This window comes from Typopeltis vanoorti, chromosome 8 (genome assembly GCF_054136105.1).
Source record: "Typopeltis vanoorti isolate ZY-2024b chromosome 8, IOZ_Tvanoo_1.0, whole genome shotgun sequence".
NCBI lineage: Eukaryota > Metazoa > Arthropoda > Arachnida > Uropygi > Thelyphonidae > Typopeltis > Typopeltis vanoorti.
The window spans coordinates 16482321-16501018 of NC_143556.1; the positions used below are offsets into that span (position 1 = coordinate 16482321).

Sequence of the window (18698 nt, forward strand, 5' to 3'; positions counted from 1 at the left end):
GAGTGACGAATTCCCGATGATTGGAGTAAATAACACTCAACAGGCATACAGTGCAGAATACATTTCCATACTTGAAGTAGAAAAAGCCATCAAAGGCTCGAAATGTGGAAAGGCAGCAGGAGTAGATGATTATCGATCAGAAATGCTGAAGTATGGTGGAATAAAAGTCTTACAGTGGCTGCACTGCATAGTTCAGTAGGCCTGAATAGAGTGAAGAATTCCCGATGATTGGAGTAGAGCTCTCATAGTACCCATATATAAAAAGGGAAATAAAACAGAATGTGAGAATTACAGAGGTATTTCCCTACTGAGTGTTCCTGGTAAGATTTATGCCAGTATACTTGAGAAACGGGTTGAGAAGAATTGTGGAAGAAAAGTTTGGTGAAGAAAAGCTGAATTCAGGCCAAATAGAGGCTGTCAGGATCAAATCTTCACTTTACGACAATTAGTTGAGAAAGCATGGGAATATAACAAAGACCTGTATTTAAGTTTTGTCATTCTGGAAAAGGCATATGACAAGGTGCCAAGAGAGAAGCTATTCAATACGCTACAGTTATATGGTATCAATGAAGCATTATATCAAGCAATACTAAGTTTGTATTTGAGTTGTAAGTCAGCAGTTAGAATTGAAGGAAGTACAGGGAGATGGTTTAATGTTAAATCTGGTGTGAGACAAGGATGTATATTATCCCCTCTGTTAGTCATTATCTATATGGATCCAATTATGAAGGAAAGTGGTATTAAATATGAAATCAAAATTGAAGATGTTAATGTCAGCTCTTTGCTTTATGCAGACGATGTTACACTTCTAAATAAATCAGCTACAAGTTTGCAAGATTCCCTGACTAAATTGAATAACTGTTGTAATAGATTTGGATATGAAGGTCAGCATTAAAAAGACAACTAAAATAAGTAGAATTGTTGAAAATGTCAACTGTGTTGTGAACGGGTTACCTGTGGAACAAGTAAAACATTTCAGCTACTTAAGCAAGATTTTTACTGAAGATGGTAAATTAAATATGGAAATAGACAACAGAATTAAAAAAGCTGGTATGGTAGGAAGTCAATTGAATAAATTCATATGGAATAAGAGAGAAATTAGTCGGAACACTAAATTAGCTGTATACACGACGGTGTTCACACCAATTTTAACTTATGGATCTGAGAGTTGGGTCAGAAGCAAAACACTTGACCATAGATTAGAGACCGCAGATATGAGAGTCCTGAGAAAGATTATAGGCGTGAACAGATGGCATCAATGGCAATATCATTAAAAACGATGATATCAGGAAAGAATTTGATATTGTCAGCATCTAGGAATGTGTTAGCAGAGCTAATCTCAGGTGGTATGGTCAGTTCAACAGAATGGGTGATGAAAGATTAGCAAAACAAGTGTTCTCTGCCAGGTTGGCAGGAAAGAGATCCAGAGGAAGAGATATAGGTGGATTGATGCGGTACAATGTGCCTTAGACGATAGAAATATAAGATATGATAATATTGGAGTCTTGACAAGTAACAGACTGATTTGGAGGAAAATTGTAGATAGGAAATTAGCACTGATATAAATTTTTCATGTAGAACTATCATATCCTGTACACCCCCCTTGTGTGTACATGCCAGGAATTAGATAATGATGATGATAAAAATTTTATAACAATTCATTCATTAGTGTATAGACTAGGCTACCGCATAAAAATTGTATCGATTGCACTATGCTACCATAAAGAATTCATATTGTTCCTTCATTATCAATGCAAAAATCGTTGTACCTATAAATAAATGTGAATAATTTCTTTTTCAGGTTATCTTTTCATTTTTGCTATCTAGTGTTAGTAATACACATAACATCTACAGCGTTTTGATTGATCATCACAACAGAATCAACAAAAGCTGGTGTGGTAAGAAGTCAATTGAATAAATTCATATGGATTAAGAGAGAAATCAGTGCCATCATGAATGGTTTAGTGATTCTACAGGACCTTGCTAAGGTCTTTGACAAGATACCACATGGAATTCTAATCAGTAAACTGCAGCATATGGGGATGGATATAGAATTGGTGAGATGGATAGGAGGGTGGTTGATGGAGAGATATCAGAGAGTGGTTTATTCAGGAGTAGAGTCCAAAAGATGGCTTGTGACTAGTAGTGTGCCACAGGGATCTGTTCTTGAATAACTACTGTTCAATTTGTTCATTAACGATATAGGAAATGATTTGAGAGGAACTGTTCATTTGTTTGCTGATGATGCAAAGTTGGGTAGAGCAATAGTGAGTACACAGGATGTCAAAATTTTGCAGGATGATTTGGATAGTTTGGAGGACTGGGCTAAGGAGAATGGATGTCAATTTAATGTGGCAAAATGTAAGGTTATGCATTTTGGGGTGAAAAGATTAGCAGCAGTATATCACATTGGTGGAACTGTACTCCACAAGATTGATGAGGCCAGGGATTTGGGAGTGTTGGTGGATAGGGAGTTGAAGTTTAGGGGACACATCGCAAAAGTGGCTAAATCAGCTGGTTGCTGAAAAATACTTTAACAAGCAGAGACAAACAGGTTATTGTTCCCTCTGTATCGCGCATTGATAAGACCGCACATAGACTACTGTGCCCAGATATGAGTGCCAGGGCTTCTTATTTTTTTTTAAATAACGAAACCTGTGGTGCGATCATAATTAAAAGAAACACACGTATTAACCATAGTGAAAATTATTTAACTGTAAATATTTCATCCTAAGTATCTTAGGACATCATCAGTACAGTAGTTTAAAACAATGATAGGAATAATATACAGTTAGAGCACATGATTACAATAGAATCTCATTAAACGTGCTTAACGTGCTAAAGAAGTAAAAATAAATAAAATGAAATAAAAATAAATAAAAAATATTTAACACAATTTTGTATGACGATTTCCCATACTTTAAGAATAGTAAGAACGTTGTTTCGGTTTAAGTTTGGTCTGTGTAGTAGAGCTTCAGAACTTTCTTTGTATAAACATTCATGTTTATATAAAGATCTATGTAAAAGTTTAGACTTTTCCCAATGGATGCTATGGTTTGGATTTTCAATACCGTGTTGAGAGAGGCCAGATTTCTGCGGTTTAAAAAGACAAATGTGGTCTTGATGTTCCGAGATGCATTTCTGAACAGACCTACCTGTCTGTCCAAAGTAAGTCAATTTGCATGAGCATGGAATATCATAAACGCCAGACAACATCAAAGGTGAGAGTTTGTCCTTAGGAGAAGGTAACAAGTTGTAAATTTGGTTGATAGGTTTGTAAGTAGTGGCAAATACAGTCATCCTAAATGGATACAATCCTAACACAACTCAAAAAATCATCAGTCATTTCTTCCCACATCAAACCAGACAGGAAGAAGTCCATAGGATTCCCATACCTTACGTTAAAGGCATCTCCGAACGTCTTTCTAAAATTATGAAGAAATACAATTTTGCCACCACAGCTATCATCTTGGTCACTCGTCTCTGGATCCTCTCTAACTCCTCCCCATTAAGAAGAAACCCAGGGGCTCAGATCTGGATACAGTAGTCAAGATGGGGTCTTATCATGGGGAAGTAATCAAAAATACAGCCATCCTAAATGGATATAATCCTAAAACAACTCAAAAAACATCAGTCACTTCTCCCCACATCAGGCCAGACTGGAAGAAGTCCATAGGATTCCCATACCTTATTTCAAAAGCATCTCTGAACATTTTTCAAAAATTATGAAGAAATACAATTTTGCCACTACTCACAAACCTATCAACCAAATTTACAACTTGTTACCTTTTCCTAAGAACAAACTCTCACCTTTGATGTTGCGTGGCATTTATGAGATTCCATGCTCATGCAAATTGTCTTACTTTGGACAGACAGGTAGGTCTGTTCAGAAATGCATCTCGGAACATCAAGACCACATTCCTCTTTTTAAACTGCAGAAATCTAGCCTCTCTCAACATGGTACTGAAAATCCAAACCATAGGATCCATTGGGAAAAGTCTAAACTTTTACATAGATCTTTATATAAACATGAACGTTTATACAAAGAAAGTTCTGAAGCTCTACTACACAGACCAAACTTAAACCGAAACGACGTTCTTACTATTCTTAAAGTATGGGAAATTGTCATACAAAATTGTGTTAAAAAAATTTTTTTTTTTTTTTTACTTCTATAGCATGTTACGCATGTTTAATGAGATTCTATTGTAATCATGCACCCTAGCTGTATGTTATTCCTATCATTGTTTTAAACTACTGTACTGATGATGTATTAAGATACTTAGGATGAAATATTTACAATTAAATCATTTTCACTGTGGTTAATATGTGTGTTTCTTTTAATTAGGGTTTCTTATGGATGGCGAAGAGATGGAGAGGATCCAGAGACAAGTGACCAAGATGACAGCAGATCTATGGAATGAACCTTATGAGAACAGGTTAAAGATTTGTGGGTTGCAGAAATTGGTTAATAGGCAGAAAAGGGTGATATGATTGAGATATTCAAATTACTAAAGGGTTTATATAAGATTAATTCAGAAGATATTTTTGAGAATAGGATTGGTGGTGGGAGGACTAGGGGCCATACATGGAAGCTGGGCAAGAGTGGTTAGCAAGGGTGTTAGAGCTACGTTTTTTTTCTTGGAGAGTGATCCAGACCACAGGTGATTGATACTAGTGAAACATGGCTGATTGTAGATGATATAGCTAGTGGGATTGAATGTGATGGGTATAGTGTGTTCAGGAATGACAGGGAGAATAAAATGGGGGGAGGAGTATATTGTTCATGATAGCTGATGAGCTGCAGCCAAGGAGAATAGAAGTTGAATTGCAGGATAGAGAAAAGAGCACATTTGAGGCCATTTGGTGTGAGATTATGGCTAGCAGAACTAAATATACAATTGGGTGCGGCTATAGATCAGGTGATGGAAAAGATGGTGGTGACAGTATGCACAAGCAACTAGAAGAAATGAGTGGGTGATTATTATGGGAGATTTCAACTATGGTCGCATTGATTGGAGTGAGGAGAGGACACACGGGAGGAAGGAATTGGATTTTATGCGGTTATTAAGGGATAACTATCTGCGACAGCATGTAATGGAAAATACTAGGGGTCAGAGAGTGCTTGACCTAGTAATTACATCTGAGGATTTGGCTGTAACAAATATGACCACATTGCCACCAATCGGTGAGAGTGATCATAGGGTCTTGACTTGGGAGGTGGCTAAAGGTGTAGAATTTTCAATTAAGACAGGGTACATGTGAAATTATCGGGCTGGAAAGTATGACAAGCTTAGGAGTTTGATTGGCTCAGTGCCATGGCATGTACAACTGCAAGGACTAGAAGTTGATAGTGCATGGGAGGTGTTTAAGAAGTGCTTGCATGAAGCAATGGCTGACTGTATATCTAGAGTCCCAATAATAAATCAAGTAGGGGTTAAATGGATGAATAACACCATTAAGCTTGAGCTGCAAAAAAAGAAACAACTATGGAGGGAATTTAAGGAGAAAAGTGACCGGCAGGCACATGAACGGTATAAAGCGCAGGCCAGAAGGGTAACGAGTGTGGTAAGAAAAGCAAAAAAGGATTACGAAAGAACATTGGCCATGCAGGCTAAAGAGAATCCTAAACAGTTTTTTAGATATGTAGCAAGTAAAAGGAAAAATGTACATGGCAGAATGATTTTAAAGAATGCCGATGGTAGGGAGTTAACTGAATCAGTTGAGATAGATGAGTTACTGAGTGAGCACTTTGCAAGAATATATCATCCAGGTGGTGACATTGCAGAAACGAATAAACCAGTAGATTATACGGGAATTGTGGTGAATGAAGTGGAGGTGAGTAGTCTATTGCATAACCTCAATGTCAATACATCTGTGGGATTGGATGGTATACCAGCTCGTGTAGTACGAGAAGCAGCTAAAGAATTGTCAGTACCCTTGACCATTTTGTTTGATTTGAGTCTCAGGTCTGGGTTAGTCCCGAGCGGGTGGAAGTAGGGGAAAATAGTTCCACTGCATAAAGGTGGTTCCAAGACTGCTGTTGTTAATTACCGACCGATTCGCATATCAGGAATCATTGTCAAGGTCTTAGAGAAATTAGTCAAGAAAAGAATACAGGATTGGATAGATGAAAATGGGATATTGTATGGGGGACAACATGGTTTTGTGAAGGGTAGATCATGCCTCAGTAACTTGCTCATGTTTTATAACACAGTGACGGCTGAACTGGATAGGGGTAATGGGTTTACAGTGATACTACTGGACTTTGCCAAGGTCTTTGACAGGATACCACATGGAACCCTAATCAGTAAACTGGAGCAGATGGGTATAGATATAGGGTTGGTAAGATGGATAGGAGGGTGGTTGAAGGAGAGATACCAGAGAGTGGTTTATTCAGGAGTGGAGTCAAAAAGATGTCTTGTGACTAGTGGAGTGCCGCAGGGCTCTGTTCTTGGACCACTGCTTTTCAGTTTGTTCATCAATGATATTGGAAAGGATTTGAGAGGAAGTGTTCACTTGTTTGCTGATGATGCAAAGTTGGGTAGAGCAATTGTGAGTGCACAGGATGTCAAAATTTTACAGGATGATTTGGATAGTTTGGAGAACTGGGCTAGGAAAAATGGATGTCAGTTTATTGTGGCAAAGTGTAAGGTTATGCACTTTGGGTGAAAAGAATAGCAGCAGTATATCGCATTGGTGGAACCGTACTCCAGGAGATTGATGAGGCCAGGGATTTGGGAGTGCTGGTGGATAGGGAGTTGAAGTTTAGGGGACACATTGCAAAAGTGACTAAAACAGCTCACCAAATCACTTGGCTTATGAAAAATACTTTAACATGCAGAGACAAACAAGTTGTTCCTCTGTATCGAGCCTTGATAAGACCCCCATCTGGACTTCTGTGCCCAGCTATGGGCACCAGGGTTTCTTCGTGGTGGAGAGGGTCCAGAGACGAGTGACCAAGATGATAGCAGGTCTGTGGAATGAACCTTATGAGAATAGGTTGAAGATTTGTGGGTTGCAGAAATTGGACGATAGGCGAAGGAGGGGTGATAGGATTGAGACATTCAAATTACTGAAGGGTTTTTATAAGATTGATCCAGAAGATATTTTTGAAAATATGAATGGTGGTGGGAGGACTAAGGGCCATGCACGGAAGCTGGGCAAGAGCGTGGTTGACAAGGGTGTTAGAGCTAGGTTTTTTTACTTGGAGAGTGGTGAATGAGTGGAATAAGCTTCAAGAGTCTGTTGTGGGTGCTACGACCGTGAATGAGTTCAAGGCAAGATATGATAGATACTGTGTGAATGTTGAATAGTTGTTCCAGACATGATGTTAGGGCCTCCCTCGATGAGTCTGTCGACTCCTTGGAGTTTCCCGGAACAATAATAATAATAATAATAATTGATGAATGAGTGGAATAAGCTGCCAGAATCTGTTGTGGGTGCCACGACTGTAAATGAGTTCATGGTGAAGTATGATAGATGTGAATGTCGAATAGTTGTTCTTGACATGATGTTAGGCCTTCCTCGATGAGTCTATGGACTTCTTGGATTTGCCCGTAATAATAATAACATTGATGTAGGTACTGAAAGACAGACCATTCATCTTGTAAACAGATGACGTAGACTTACAGTATCGATAAATACAGTACAGTATCATAAATGTATTTTTACTTCTTGATTTCGTTTAATAACGTTTTTTTTTTTCTCTAGGTTACTTTATTGTAAGAATATAGTGTGTATGTATACACACACACACACACACACACATTTTAAAAAATATTGAATGACTAGAAACGAAGAAAAATGAAAACAGTGTTTAACAGCACAACTAGTTTCAGCTTGTATCAGCCTTATTCAGGTGCACGTTACAAAAGAAATAACCAGTAAAACCTAGAGGAAATAACTGTAAACAACACGGAAAGTTAGCGTGTATATATATATCCAACATAGAAACGTTTTTTTACTTCTTTATGATTTTGTTTATTAAATTTTTTTTTCCTCTAACTTACTTTATTGTAAGAATGTGGCGTGTATATACAGGAAGTCCCAAAATTCACACAAGTAGTAATTTTGATAGAAAACACAGGTTTTTAATTAAAAATTGTAATTTCTTATTGATTCATAACATATACAGTATAGGGTTATGGATGGAATAGCATATCAGGTAAATGGCATCCACGGCTTGGCTGGCACATACGCACTCTTTTGTCGAAATTTTCCATGACCGTTTTGCATAAATGTGGCTGAATTTCGTTGATACAGCTCTCAATTTCCTCCTTTAATGTGGGTGGTTGTGGGCTTGTTGGCATAAACCTTAGACTTCAAAAAACCCCAAAGAAAAAAGTCCAACGGCATTAAGTCACATGATCTGGGCGGCCAATTCTGATCACCAAAACAGGAAATTACACAACCAGGAAATGACTTATGCAATAATTGAATTGTTTCTCAGACTGTATGGCATGTGGCACCGTCTTGTTGAAACCACATGTCGTCCACATCCATATCTTGCAATTTAGGCACAAAAAATTGGTTTATCATGTCGCGATAGCGAGCATCATTAACTGTGATTGCCTTACCAGCCACATTTTCAAAGAAGAATACACCGATGATGCCTCCAGCCCAAAATCTGCACCAAACAGTGACACGTTGTGGATGCATTTGTTCCGCAACAATCACTCGTGGATTTTCTGAACCCCAAATGCAACAATTTTGTCGATTAATGAAGCCATCAAGATGAAAATGAGCACATCGCTGAAGAGGATTTTGTTTGAAAATTAAGCATCCACTTGTTGTTGTTCCATAATCCATCCAACGAACTCTCTTCGCTGTGTGTGTGGTTAGTAGGCTTCAGTTCTTGAGTCAATTGAACTTTGTAAGCATAAAGATGCAAATCTTTCGTGAGAATACGCTGTAGAAAGCTTCTCGAAATGCCCAATTCAAGACCATGGTGCCAAATTGATGTTCCTGGACTCTCAGCAACACTCTCACGAACTGCTTCGATGTTTTCTGTTGAACGACTTGTTGAAGGACGGCCAGAGTGTACAAGATCACTAATTGATCCAGTTTCCTTGAATTTTTTAATTAACCTTTTCACAGTTGATATAGTTAAATCACTATTCCGACCATATTTTGTACGAAAATTGCCAACTGTAGCTGCCAAACCTTCATTATTTTTAAAATATTGTTCAACGATGAAAATGCGTTGTTCTTTCGTGTAGCGCTCCATTTTTAATAACCCTGAACTGTCAGCTGTCACGCTGTCTTTTTTCTCGTTGGCAACACTTTACTGCACAAATGCCTCTAAATCTTGCGTGAATTTTGGGACACCGTGTATATATATATATATATATATATATATATATATATATATATATTATACATATATAAAATCTTCCAGAACAGCGGAAAATACTGGGAAGAAGAAGGAAAAGAAACAGTGTTATCAATTACAAAAGACACTCTAGGTCCCAAACCCAAAATAAACAAACAGTGGATAACCCAAGAAATCATAGCTACCATAGAAGTGAAAAGAGAGGCCAAGATACTTGTAAACCAACAAAACAATGAAGAGAATAGAAAAAAATACAGAGCACTAAAAAATAAAGTTGATAACCTATGCAAAAAAGCCAAAGAAAAATGGTTAGAAGAAAAAGCTAAGAAATGCCAAGAAGCATACCAACAAAACAACCTAAAAGTCTTCCATGATACTGTAAGAGAAATTACAAAGGCATTCTCAGCAAAAGCAGTAACAATGATAAACAATAAGATGACTGAAACCAGGAATATTGAATATATAAGAAAAATCTGGTCAAACCATTTTAAGACTATCTTCCACCAAGGAAACAAAACTACAATGCCAACAATAGAAGAAAATAATGATCACCCAAAAATTTTACAAAAAGTTAGATACGCAATAAAACAGATGAAAAACAATATAAGCACCAGGCATTGATACTATTCCTACTGAACTGTGGTCATATGGAGGCAGCATATCAATAGAATATTTAACAACCCTATTCAATAAAATACTACAAACAGGAGAGATCCCAGATGACTGGAGAACTGGAAAGATCATCCCAATATACAAGAAAGGAGACAAAAGAGACTGCAGAAATTACAGACCAATCAATTTACTCCCTCACACCTATAAAATATTCATAAGAATTATACAAAATAGATTAAAAAACACCTACGAAGAAATGATATAAAATATTCATAAGAATTATACAAAATAGATTAAAAAACACCTACGATGAAATGATAGGCATAGAACAAGCTGGTTTCCGAGGAAACTATTCAACAATAGACCAAATTTTCACATTGCACAAACTAGCAGAGCCCAGCTGGGAAGACCATAAAGAACTATATTGTTGTTTTGTGGACTAAACAAGCTTTCAATAACATCAACAGAGAAATCCTTCTTAAAATTCTACTAGAAAAAGCAATAGACAAACATATAATACAGTTTCTGATAAAATATTACTCTAAGACAAATGCAATAATTAAAAAGGACACACTCACAACAGAACCCATAGAGATCCAAAAAGGAGTAATGCAAGGATGCCCATTATCCTCATGCCTATTCAACATATATCTAGAAGAAGTTGTAAAGAAGGCAATAGACAATGAGCCTGGAATCAATGTCAACGTTTTAAACATAAATAATATCAAATATGCAGATGATCTCGTCCTTCTTGCAAGAACCCCAAATGAACTACAAAAGTTGATCAACAAGCTAAACGAAACCTGTAAAACATATGACATGACAATAAATATACAAAAGACAAAAGTGATGAAAATAGGGAGGAACAGAACTACCATCTCAGCCACCCAAAACGGAAAACAAATAGAACAAGTAGACAACTTCATATACCTTGGATCAAAACTAACAGAAACAACAGATGAACTGAAAACAATCAAACACAGAATAGCGATAGGATGGACCACCAAGGGAAAATTACAGAAAATCTGGAAAACAAACAAGATATCTAAGCAAGCCAAAATCAAATTATATGAAGCAATAATTATACCAACAGTCATCTATGGAGCAGAAGCGTGGACAGTTAAAAAAAGAGAGGAGAAAAAACTGCTGGCATTTGAAATGAAATGCTTAGGAAAAATAAATAGAACAAGTTGGATAGAAAAGAAAACAAACATCACAGTCAGACAAGAACTATTGTATAAAAAGACAATAATAGAAAAAATTAGAAAACAACAACTGAGATGGTTTGGACACGCTGTACGCAGACAGACTTCCTAACGTCCTAATCAATACTTTTCCAACTGAAAAAAGAAGACCCGGAAGACCAAGAATTACCTGGCTGAAATTAATAAAGAACATCTCGGGATGCAGAACATATAAGGAACTTTTTCGAACAGCAAGGAATAGAGAAGACTGGAAGATCCTGCTCAAGAGAAGACTCAACCCGTCTTAGACGGAAGAGAAGAAGAAGAAGAGATATATATTAAATATTGTATGACTAGAAACCAAGAAAAATGAAAAGAAAGTTAATAGCACAACTAGTTTCAGCTTGCATCAGCCTTATTCAGGTGCATATTACAAAAGAAATAACCAGTAAAAGCTAGAGGAAATAACTGTAAACAACACAGAAAGTTAGTGTATATATATATTCAACATAGAAACGTTTTTTTACTTCTTTATGATTTTGTTTATTAAATTTTTTTTTCCTCTAGCTTACTTTATTGTAAGAATGTGGTGTGTATATATATATATATATATATATATATATATATATATATATATTAAATACTGAATGACTACAAACCGAAAAAAATGAAAACAAAGTTTAATAGCACAACTAGTTTCAGCTTGTATCAGCTTTCTTCACGTGCACATTACAAAAAAAAAAAAATAACCAGTAAAACCTAGAGGAGATAACTGTAAACAACATGGAAAGTTAGTGTGTATATATATATTCAACGTAGAAACGTTGAAGCCTGCGCATTCAAAACTGTTCCTTCGTTGGCTTCATTGTTGGGCATATGCATGCATATAGCATCTCGTGAATGCCAGTATTTGATTGTAGCACAATGACAGTCTGAAAGGTTGTGACTCAGGTTGTTTTTTTTTTTTTTTTTTTTTTTTTTTTAATAGCTGGGCGGATTTGTGATTTGTATAATGTTAATAGCTGTTCGGGGGTGAATTAACATCTCGAGCGAAAGAGAAATCCTAGTTTTTTTGAGGCTGAGGATGCAATGGTTGTGATATGTTTATGCTAGGAGAGGTTTGATGTGAGGATGATTCCAAAAAGCAAGATCTCAAACTGTCTGGAAATTTGGGTATCGTCAGAGGATACTGGGAAAAAATGGTTCATTTTTTTATGGAATAGTACAGAACTGGATTTTATTGGCATTGAAATTTATGAGGTTATCCGAACACCATTGTAGGATGGCTTTGGGATCGGAGTTGAGGGTGGTTGATGTTCTGTAGGTTGAGGTGAGTTGTGTAGGGTAAGGTTTATCAAATGCAAGCAAGGAGTGTAGTGTGCTGTCGTCTGTAAAACTGTGTATTGGGTTGGAGGTCAATTGCAGTAGGTCATTGCTATATAGCAGGAAAAGGGTTGGTGAGAGGACAGAACCTTGTGGGATCCCAGCATTAATTGAATGGTGAGAGGATAGGGAGTCGTCCACCATCACACACACACGGTGTGCGTCCAGACAGAAAGCTGGCAATCCAACTACAGAAGTCCTGGGTCAGACTGAATGATGGTAGTTTGTCTAGTAGGCCTTTGTGCCAGATGCGGTCAAAGGCTTTGTAGATATCTAGTGCAACCACTTGAGATTCGCCAAACCTCTCCATAGCATTTGTCCAGAGATAGGTGACGTATGTGAGTAGATCTCCTGTTGATTGGCAGTGTCGGAATCCCTGGTGGTCATTTATTTGGTGAGTGTCTTCAAGATAGTGTAGGAGTTTGGAATTGATGACTTTTTCCATTACTTTTGACAGGACTGAGGTAAGCGAGGTATTGAGATGTAGGAGGTTGAGAATAATTTCTTTTGATTCTATTATCTTTCTTTCTAATTCATCCTGGCAATGGAAAATGTTATCAGATTTGTCCCATAGAACTGTATGGCTAAGGTTTTCTTCATTAGAATCGGCCGAGAACAGAACATGACTAAACAAAGCACTAGTTCGCGTTCTGCTGTAACTGACGTCTCTCTTATGTTCTTCAATGTGTAACTCGATCGATTTTTCTGTTTGGTCAAAGTGTTTGGTATATCACAGTTGCACCAAATCTGGTAAACACCAGGATATTTAAGGTTGTGATGTCTGGATTTCGGATGGCTCACTAAGGAGCGGATTTTTGGAAGAGGAGTAAATAAAGTTCTTATGCTGTATTTCCTAGGAGCCTTGGCTAATTTGGGTGAGACAGAGCTTATGTATGATATAGAAATATTACCTTTCACCCTATTGGTCTCTTCATTATTGCAAGTGGGTGGATTTAATAAAAATTTGTCAAATGTTTTTTGTGAATAACCATTTAGTTGAAAAGCAGACCTGAGAAAATTGAGTTCTTTATTAAGTTCTATCTCATCATCAAGAAGAGAGTGAGCACGATGTCCTAGTAAAGCCTCTACACAAGATGTCCTAGTGTAGAAATGATTCCAAACTTTTGAGAATGATGATAGGAGTGACCGTGGAGATATCTGTTGGTGTGGGTAGCTTTCTGTAAATCGAGAAATATATATCTATGTATATATATATATATATATATATATATATATATATATATATATATATATATATATATATATATCAGAGGTCTGATACACACCATATAACATATGTGTTCATTGACTGTTTATGTTATTGGTGAGGCTTCAGTAGGCTATTGTTATACGCAGATTTTCGAAAAACGCAGGGACTCAACACCCCTAACTCCTAGTTGTTCAAGAGTCAACTGTATATATCAGTTTATTTGTGTGTATATATGTGTGTGTGGTGCAGAATAAAAACAAAGCTGTGCTGCCTGTAGTTATTTAATAAAAACTATTACATATTATAAATTACTTACCTTTCTCTTATATGAAAATTAGAACATACTACTGGCATCAGGACATTATGAGTATAGGCATGTTAAATAACATATGAATTCTATTTCATAATAAAAGGGGTTACAAAATACTTGTTCTCAAAAAGGGAATGCTGGTTCTTAGGATATTCAGAACAATTGCTCTACCCTTTATTAACTAATGTTTATTGCATACTTTATCTACAAAGAATGGGATATTTCTCATCAGTCCCTATATCATTAATGTATAAATTAAAAAGTGACATCCCAAGTATAGAACACCAATGATTATTTGTCTTCTCTTGGATTCTGCTTCATCTTATGCTGCTCTGATATGTCCATCAGTCACCAGCTTCATATTCATATCCATTTACTCCAATTTACAGAAGAGTTCCACAGGAAGTTCCACATTCAAGAGGTATTCTCTTGAATACCTCTGAAATGTCCAGCGGAATCAATGTAATAGGCCATTTCCTTTATTAAGTGAGCATGTAAGTCTGGCTAGCTGAGTGGATGGTGTACCCACTCCCCAACAAACAAGCTATGGATTGAAATCCCACTGTAGGTATGAATGTCTTCAGGTTGAAGAATTTCACTGCTTGGTGTGAGAAGATCACTTTCTTGCTTAATGAAGGCCTGAAATGGCTAAAAAAAAGTTTGTTACAAAAGCAAGACAACCACAATCTGGTGTAACAGTGGGGCTAGTATAAGTAATTGCTGCGTGCAACACAAAACTAAAGTCCTGATATGGCGCCATCTATGTTAAAAAAAAAAAATCAAAGTTTTGAAATAGTAGTCCAAATGATAGTCTTAGAAAGTTTTAAAAAATAAAATAAAATAAAAGTAATAAATATTAATTTGGTCTTAGGATGACTGTCTCCCAAATCTTTGATAGATTTATATAGCCATACTTGTTAAGGTTTGGAGTATGTTTTAAGGCTTCTGTTGATTCCAGGAACAACCTCTATGACTTGTAGAAGCTTCTGTGCATTACTTTTGTTTCTTCCCAATTGATCCTGTGTGCAGGGGTATCCAAAGCATGGTCTGCCAGACCTGACTTGCCATAGTGAAAGTGTTCAATATATTTTTTGTGTTCACTGAGGTGGATGTCCACATTTCTTCCTGTCTGTCCGTAGTAGGCGTGATGGCAAGAACAGGGCACTTCATAAACACCTGGATGTGATAAAGGAGTGCATTTGTCCTTAGGTGAACAGATGAGATTTGCTAATTTTACATAAGGTTTGAATACTGTGCATAGTTGGTGTTTGTTAAGCACCCTAGATATCTTTTCAGATGTGCCTTTAATGTATGGAATGATGATAGTCTTGATGTATTTTGTGGTAGATAGAGGGGATTTCTGGGTAGCATTTAGTATATCATCTATCTTATGGGGATTATAATCATTGGTTAAGAAGGTGTGACGTAGGTGAGAAAGTTCAGCAGCGAGAGCAATGTCATTGGAACAGATTGCTCTAGCTCTATGGGTTAGTGTTTTTAAGATACCATATTGTTGAGAAGGGTGATGGTGTGATTGTTTGTGTAAGTATCTCCCTGTATGTGTGGGTTTTCTATAAACTGAAAATGATAAGGAACCTTCTGGAAGACATGTGATCAGTGTGTCTAGGAAGGGCAGGCAGTCATTGGCTTCTAGTTCCATTGTAAAGTGGATTTTAGGGTGCTGGCTATTTAGATGCCCTAAAAATGTATTCAATGTGTCTGAGCCATGTTGCCAAATAGCAAACACATCATCAACATAACGTAGCCAGAGAATACGTTTGAGAGTGGCTGTGTTGATAGCTAATTTTTCCAGATGTTCTATGTAGAAATTGGCTGGGGGGGGGAGAACCCATAGTTTCTAAGTTAATAAATAGTTATTTTCTTATCCATCTGTGTTCATATCATACTGTGAAATCTATTACAACATGTCTAACGAACACATAAGCCTATCCATGTGGCTAAAAAAATGTTATTCCCTTGTTCTGCTTCTAGAGCAAGGGTTCTGGATTACATATAAAATATAAAACATGAATAAAAATAAAAAAAATTATAAAAATAAAAAAATCTTAGCTCACCACAATACTAATGTATTATAGATTTCCAAACCTTCTGTAGGTGTGAATCACATAAAAAGTTACTAAGGCAGGACCCACCCCAATCACAAAGCCATATGATATTCCTATCCACCTATTCCTGAATTTCACCTATGACCAACACCTTAACTACTGTACCTGAGATATCTGTCTATAATTTGCTGCCTCTATCTTAGAGCCTCCTTTATGTTATGGAACTATTCTGCCTCTTATTCACTGGTACCTTCCAGAGCTGAAACTTTTAAAACAGCTTTGTCAGAAGCAGTGCCAATTCTCTTGAACCTTTTTACAGTGTAAAGGCCAACATTCCCTCCGATCCCATGATAGTATTCGCAATGATATTCTGACATTAGCATACAAGCACCTCCAATTCATTTACTTTTATTCTGGAATGTCACTATACTATTTTCACCTGGATGAAATTCATGCACAGTAACTATTTCACCTATTCCTTCTGCTATCTTCTTACCATCTGAATTTATCCATTCTTAATTGTTCTTTTAACATCATACGAGACCCACAAATAACTAGCTACAATATCTAGCATATCTTTCCTTAGACTCATTCAGTGCAACAATGACATATCCTATGATGTTACCAGACCCAATACTTTCAATCCCGAAGTTCCCTCTAATACATGCTGTTTCAGGTGCAGAAATTCCTTTTTCCCATGCAACTTTTTCTCCTTCCAATCTGCATCCAAAGTTGAAGTCCCTCAAAATAATTACTTACATTGCACTCGATCTAATTGACTAATGTACAACTTCTGTCCTATAGCAACAACCAATTAACAAACAAACATACTATAGGTGGACTGTGGATGGCATACTTTATAGATGGCATGCAGATAGCAGAATTAAATACTCTAGATAAGTTGTGTAGTGTAATATGTCCTATTATGAATTAAGCAGGCAGATGTGTTAAACCTATAGCAACAACCAATTAACAAACAAACATACTATGGGTGGGCTATGGATGGCATACTTTATAGATGGCATGCAGATAGCAGATTAAATTCTCTAGATACATTGTGTAGTGTAATATGTCCTATTATGAATTAAGCAGGCAGATGTGTTAAACATAACTGACTTTCTTCCTGCAAATCCAAAGAGAAAATCTCCCAGAACAGGTTCAATTCAATCAAAATATTACTATGCACCAACTCTATGTGAGGCCACGGACTCATCACGGGAGGGCTCTCCACTTCTCACAACCCATAGTCCATACTATTATATTTAATCCTCCATCTATACACAATGTTACTATCTACACACTCACATGCTATCTACTGTCCCTAATAGCATTTTCCGTCTTTAATTTGCATATATACTCAGGCGATTTGCCTGTATTTGGCATGAAAAAACGAACATCTGGGATAATAATATATACCTACCACCTCCGTATTGGAACAGCTATGTCACCCTTAATCGAGAAATCCCATATAAGGGATTCCTCTTGCCACAACGAGAATCGAACTCATGCATCTTCCAATTGCAATACGAACCCTATATTATTTCTAGTTCTATTTCTGAAATAGTTTATAGGTCTTGTTACTTGGAATCATTCCCCTTTAAATGCGAGAGATACGTTCACTTTTTTTTTTCTTTTTTTTTTTTTTGCAAGTAACCTCAGTGGACAGCTGCCTTTCTACCTTACCGCTCATTCCCTGATAATAATCGTCAGTGGTTTCTATAACGTTTAATCTGCTTCACATGACTCAAATTCAAAGTAATCAAGATGCATAACAATCGCAACATTAGACACAACTAAACTACAGTGGGCAAGCTCAAAAACCAATATGTTAAGTTTGATTTAGAAAGAATACTCAATGAAAAACGTGGTTTAGAAAACATTCAAAGAAAAATGTAGTTGGTAAGTTTTGACAGTACACCTCTCACTCCAGTAGATAATTTATCTCTCAGCTACATTACAATAATAATAGTTAAATAAATAACATTGTTATCAAGTAAAATGCTGCTTCACTCTCGGCATATTCATGCAGGTTGAAGGATAAAGAACTATAGCAAGTACAGCTTAAAACATAGTTAAATAAGAAGCCATAATTACACTAAACTTAAGGAGATCGTATGTCTTTTTTTCATATAACCATAAAACTTACTTCCGCAATCATAGACATATTAAGCGTTGTCTAAGTTCAAACCTCAATTAAAAGAGATCAATGAGTTTAAGCCAAGCCGATACACAAAAATATACCACTACACAACACAGAATGATGCTCAACTATCTGGAATCTTCGGCACACTAGTTTGATTATGTTGTCACTAGAGGGCTAATATTTCAAAATAAAGATTACCTTAAAAACCATGAAAAATAACCTAAATGACCCTCAAATTTTGAAATTGGATCTTATTAAAAGGAAGGATAATTACTCTCTGATTTATTTAGATATCAAGTTAGAATACAATTGCGCTTTAGAGTTAATATATAGAGATAATATATATATATATATATATATATATATATATATATATATATATATATATATATATATATATATATATATATATATATATATATATATATATATATATATATATATATATATATATATATA

General features: G+C 36.3%; 1 protein-coding gene across 1 annotated transcript in view; it reads right to left on the bottom strand.

Moving 5' to 3' along the window:
• Positions 1–18382, bottom strand: part of LOC150103760 (calcyclin-binding protein) — a 116904-nt gene extending 98522 nt beyond the window's left edge. Inside the window, exon 1 of the mRNA XM_090396531.1 lies at positions 18243–18382. Within this exon, the coding sequence (XP_090252657.1) occupies positions 18243–18260 (18 nt within the window). The 5' untranslated portion in view covers positions 18261–18382. The remainder of the gene's footprint in view (positions 1–18242) is intronic.
• Between the last annotated feature and the right edge of the window lie 316 nt (positions 18383–18698).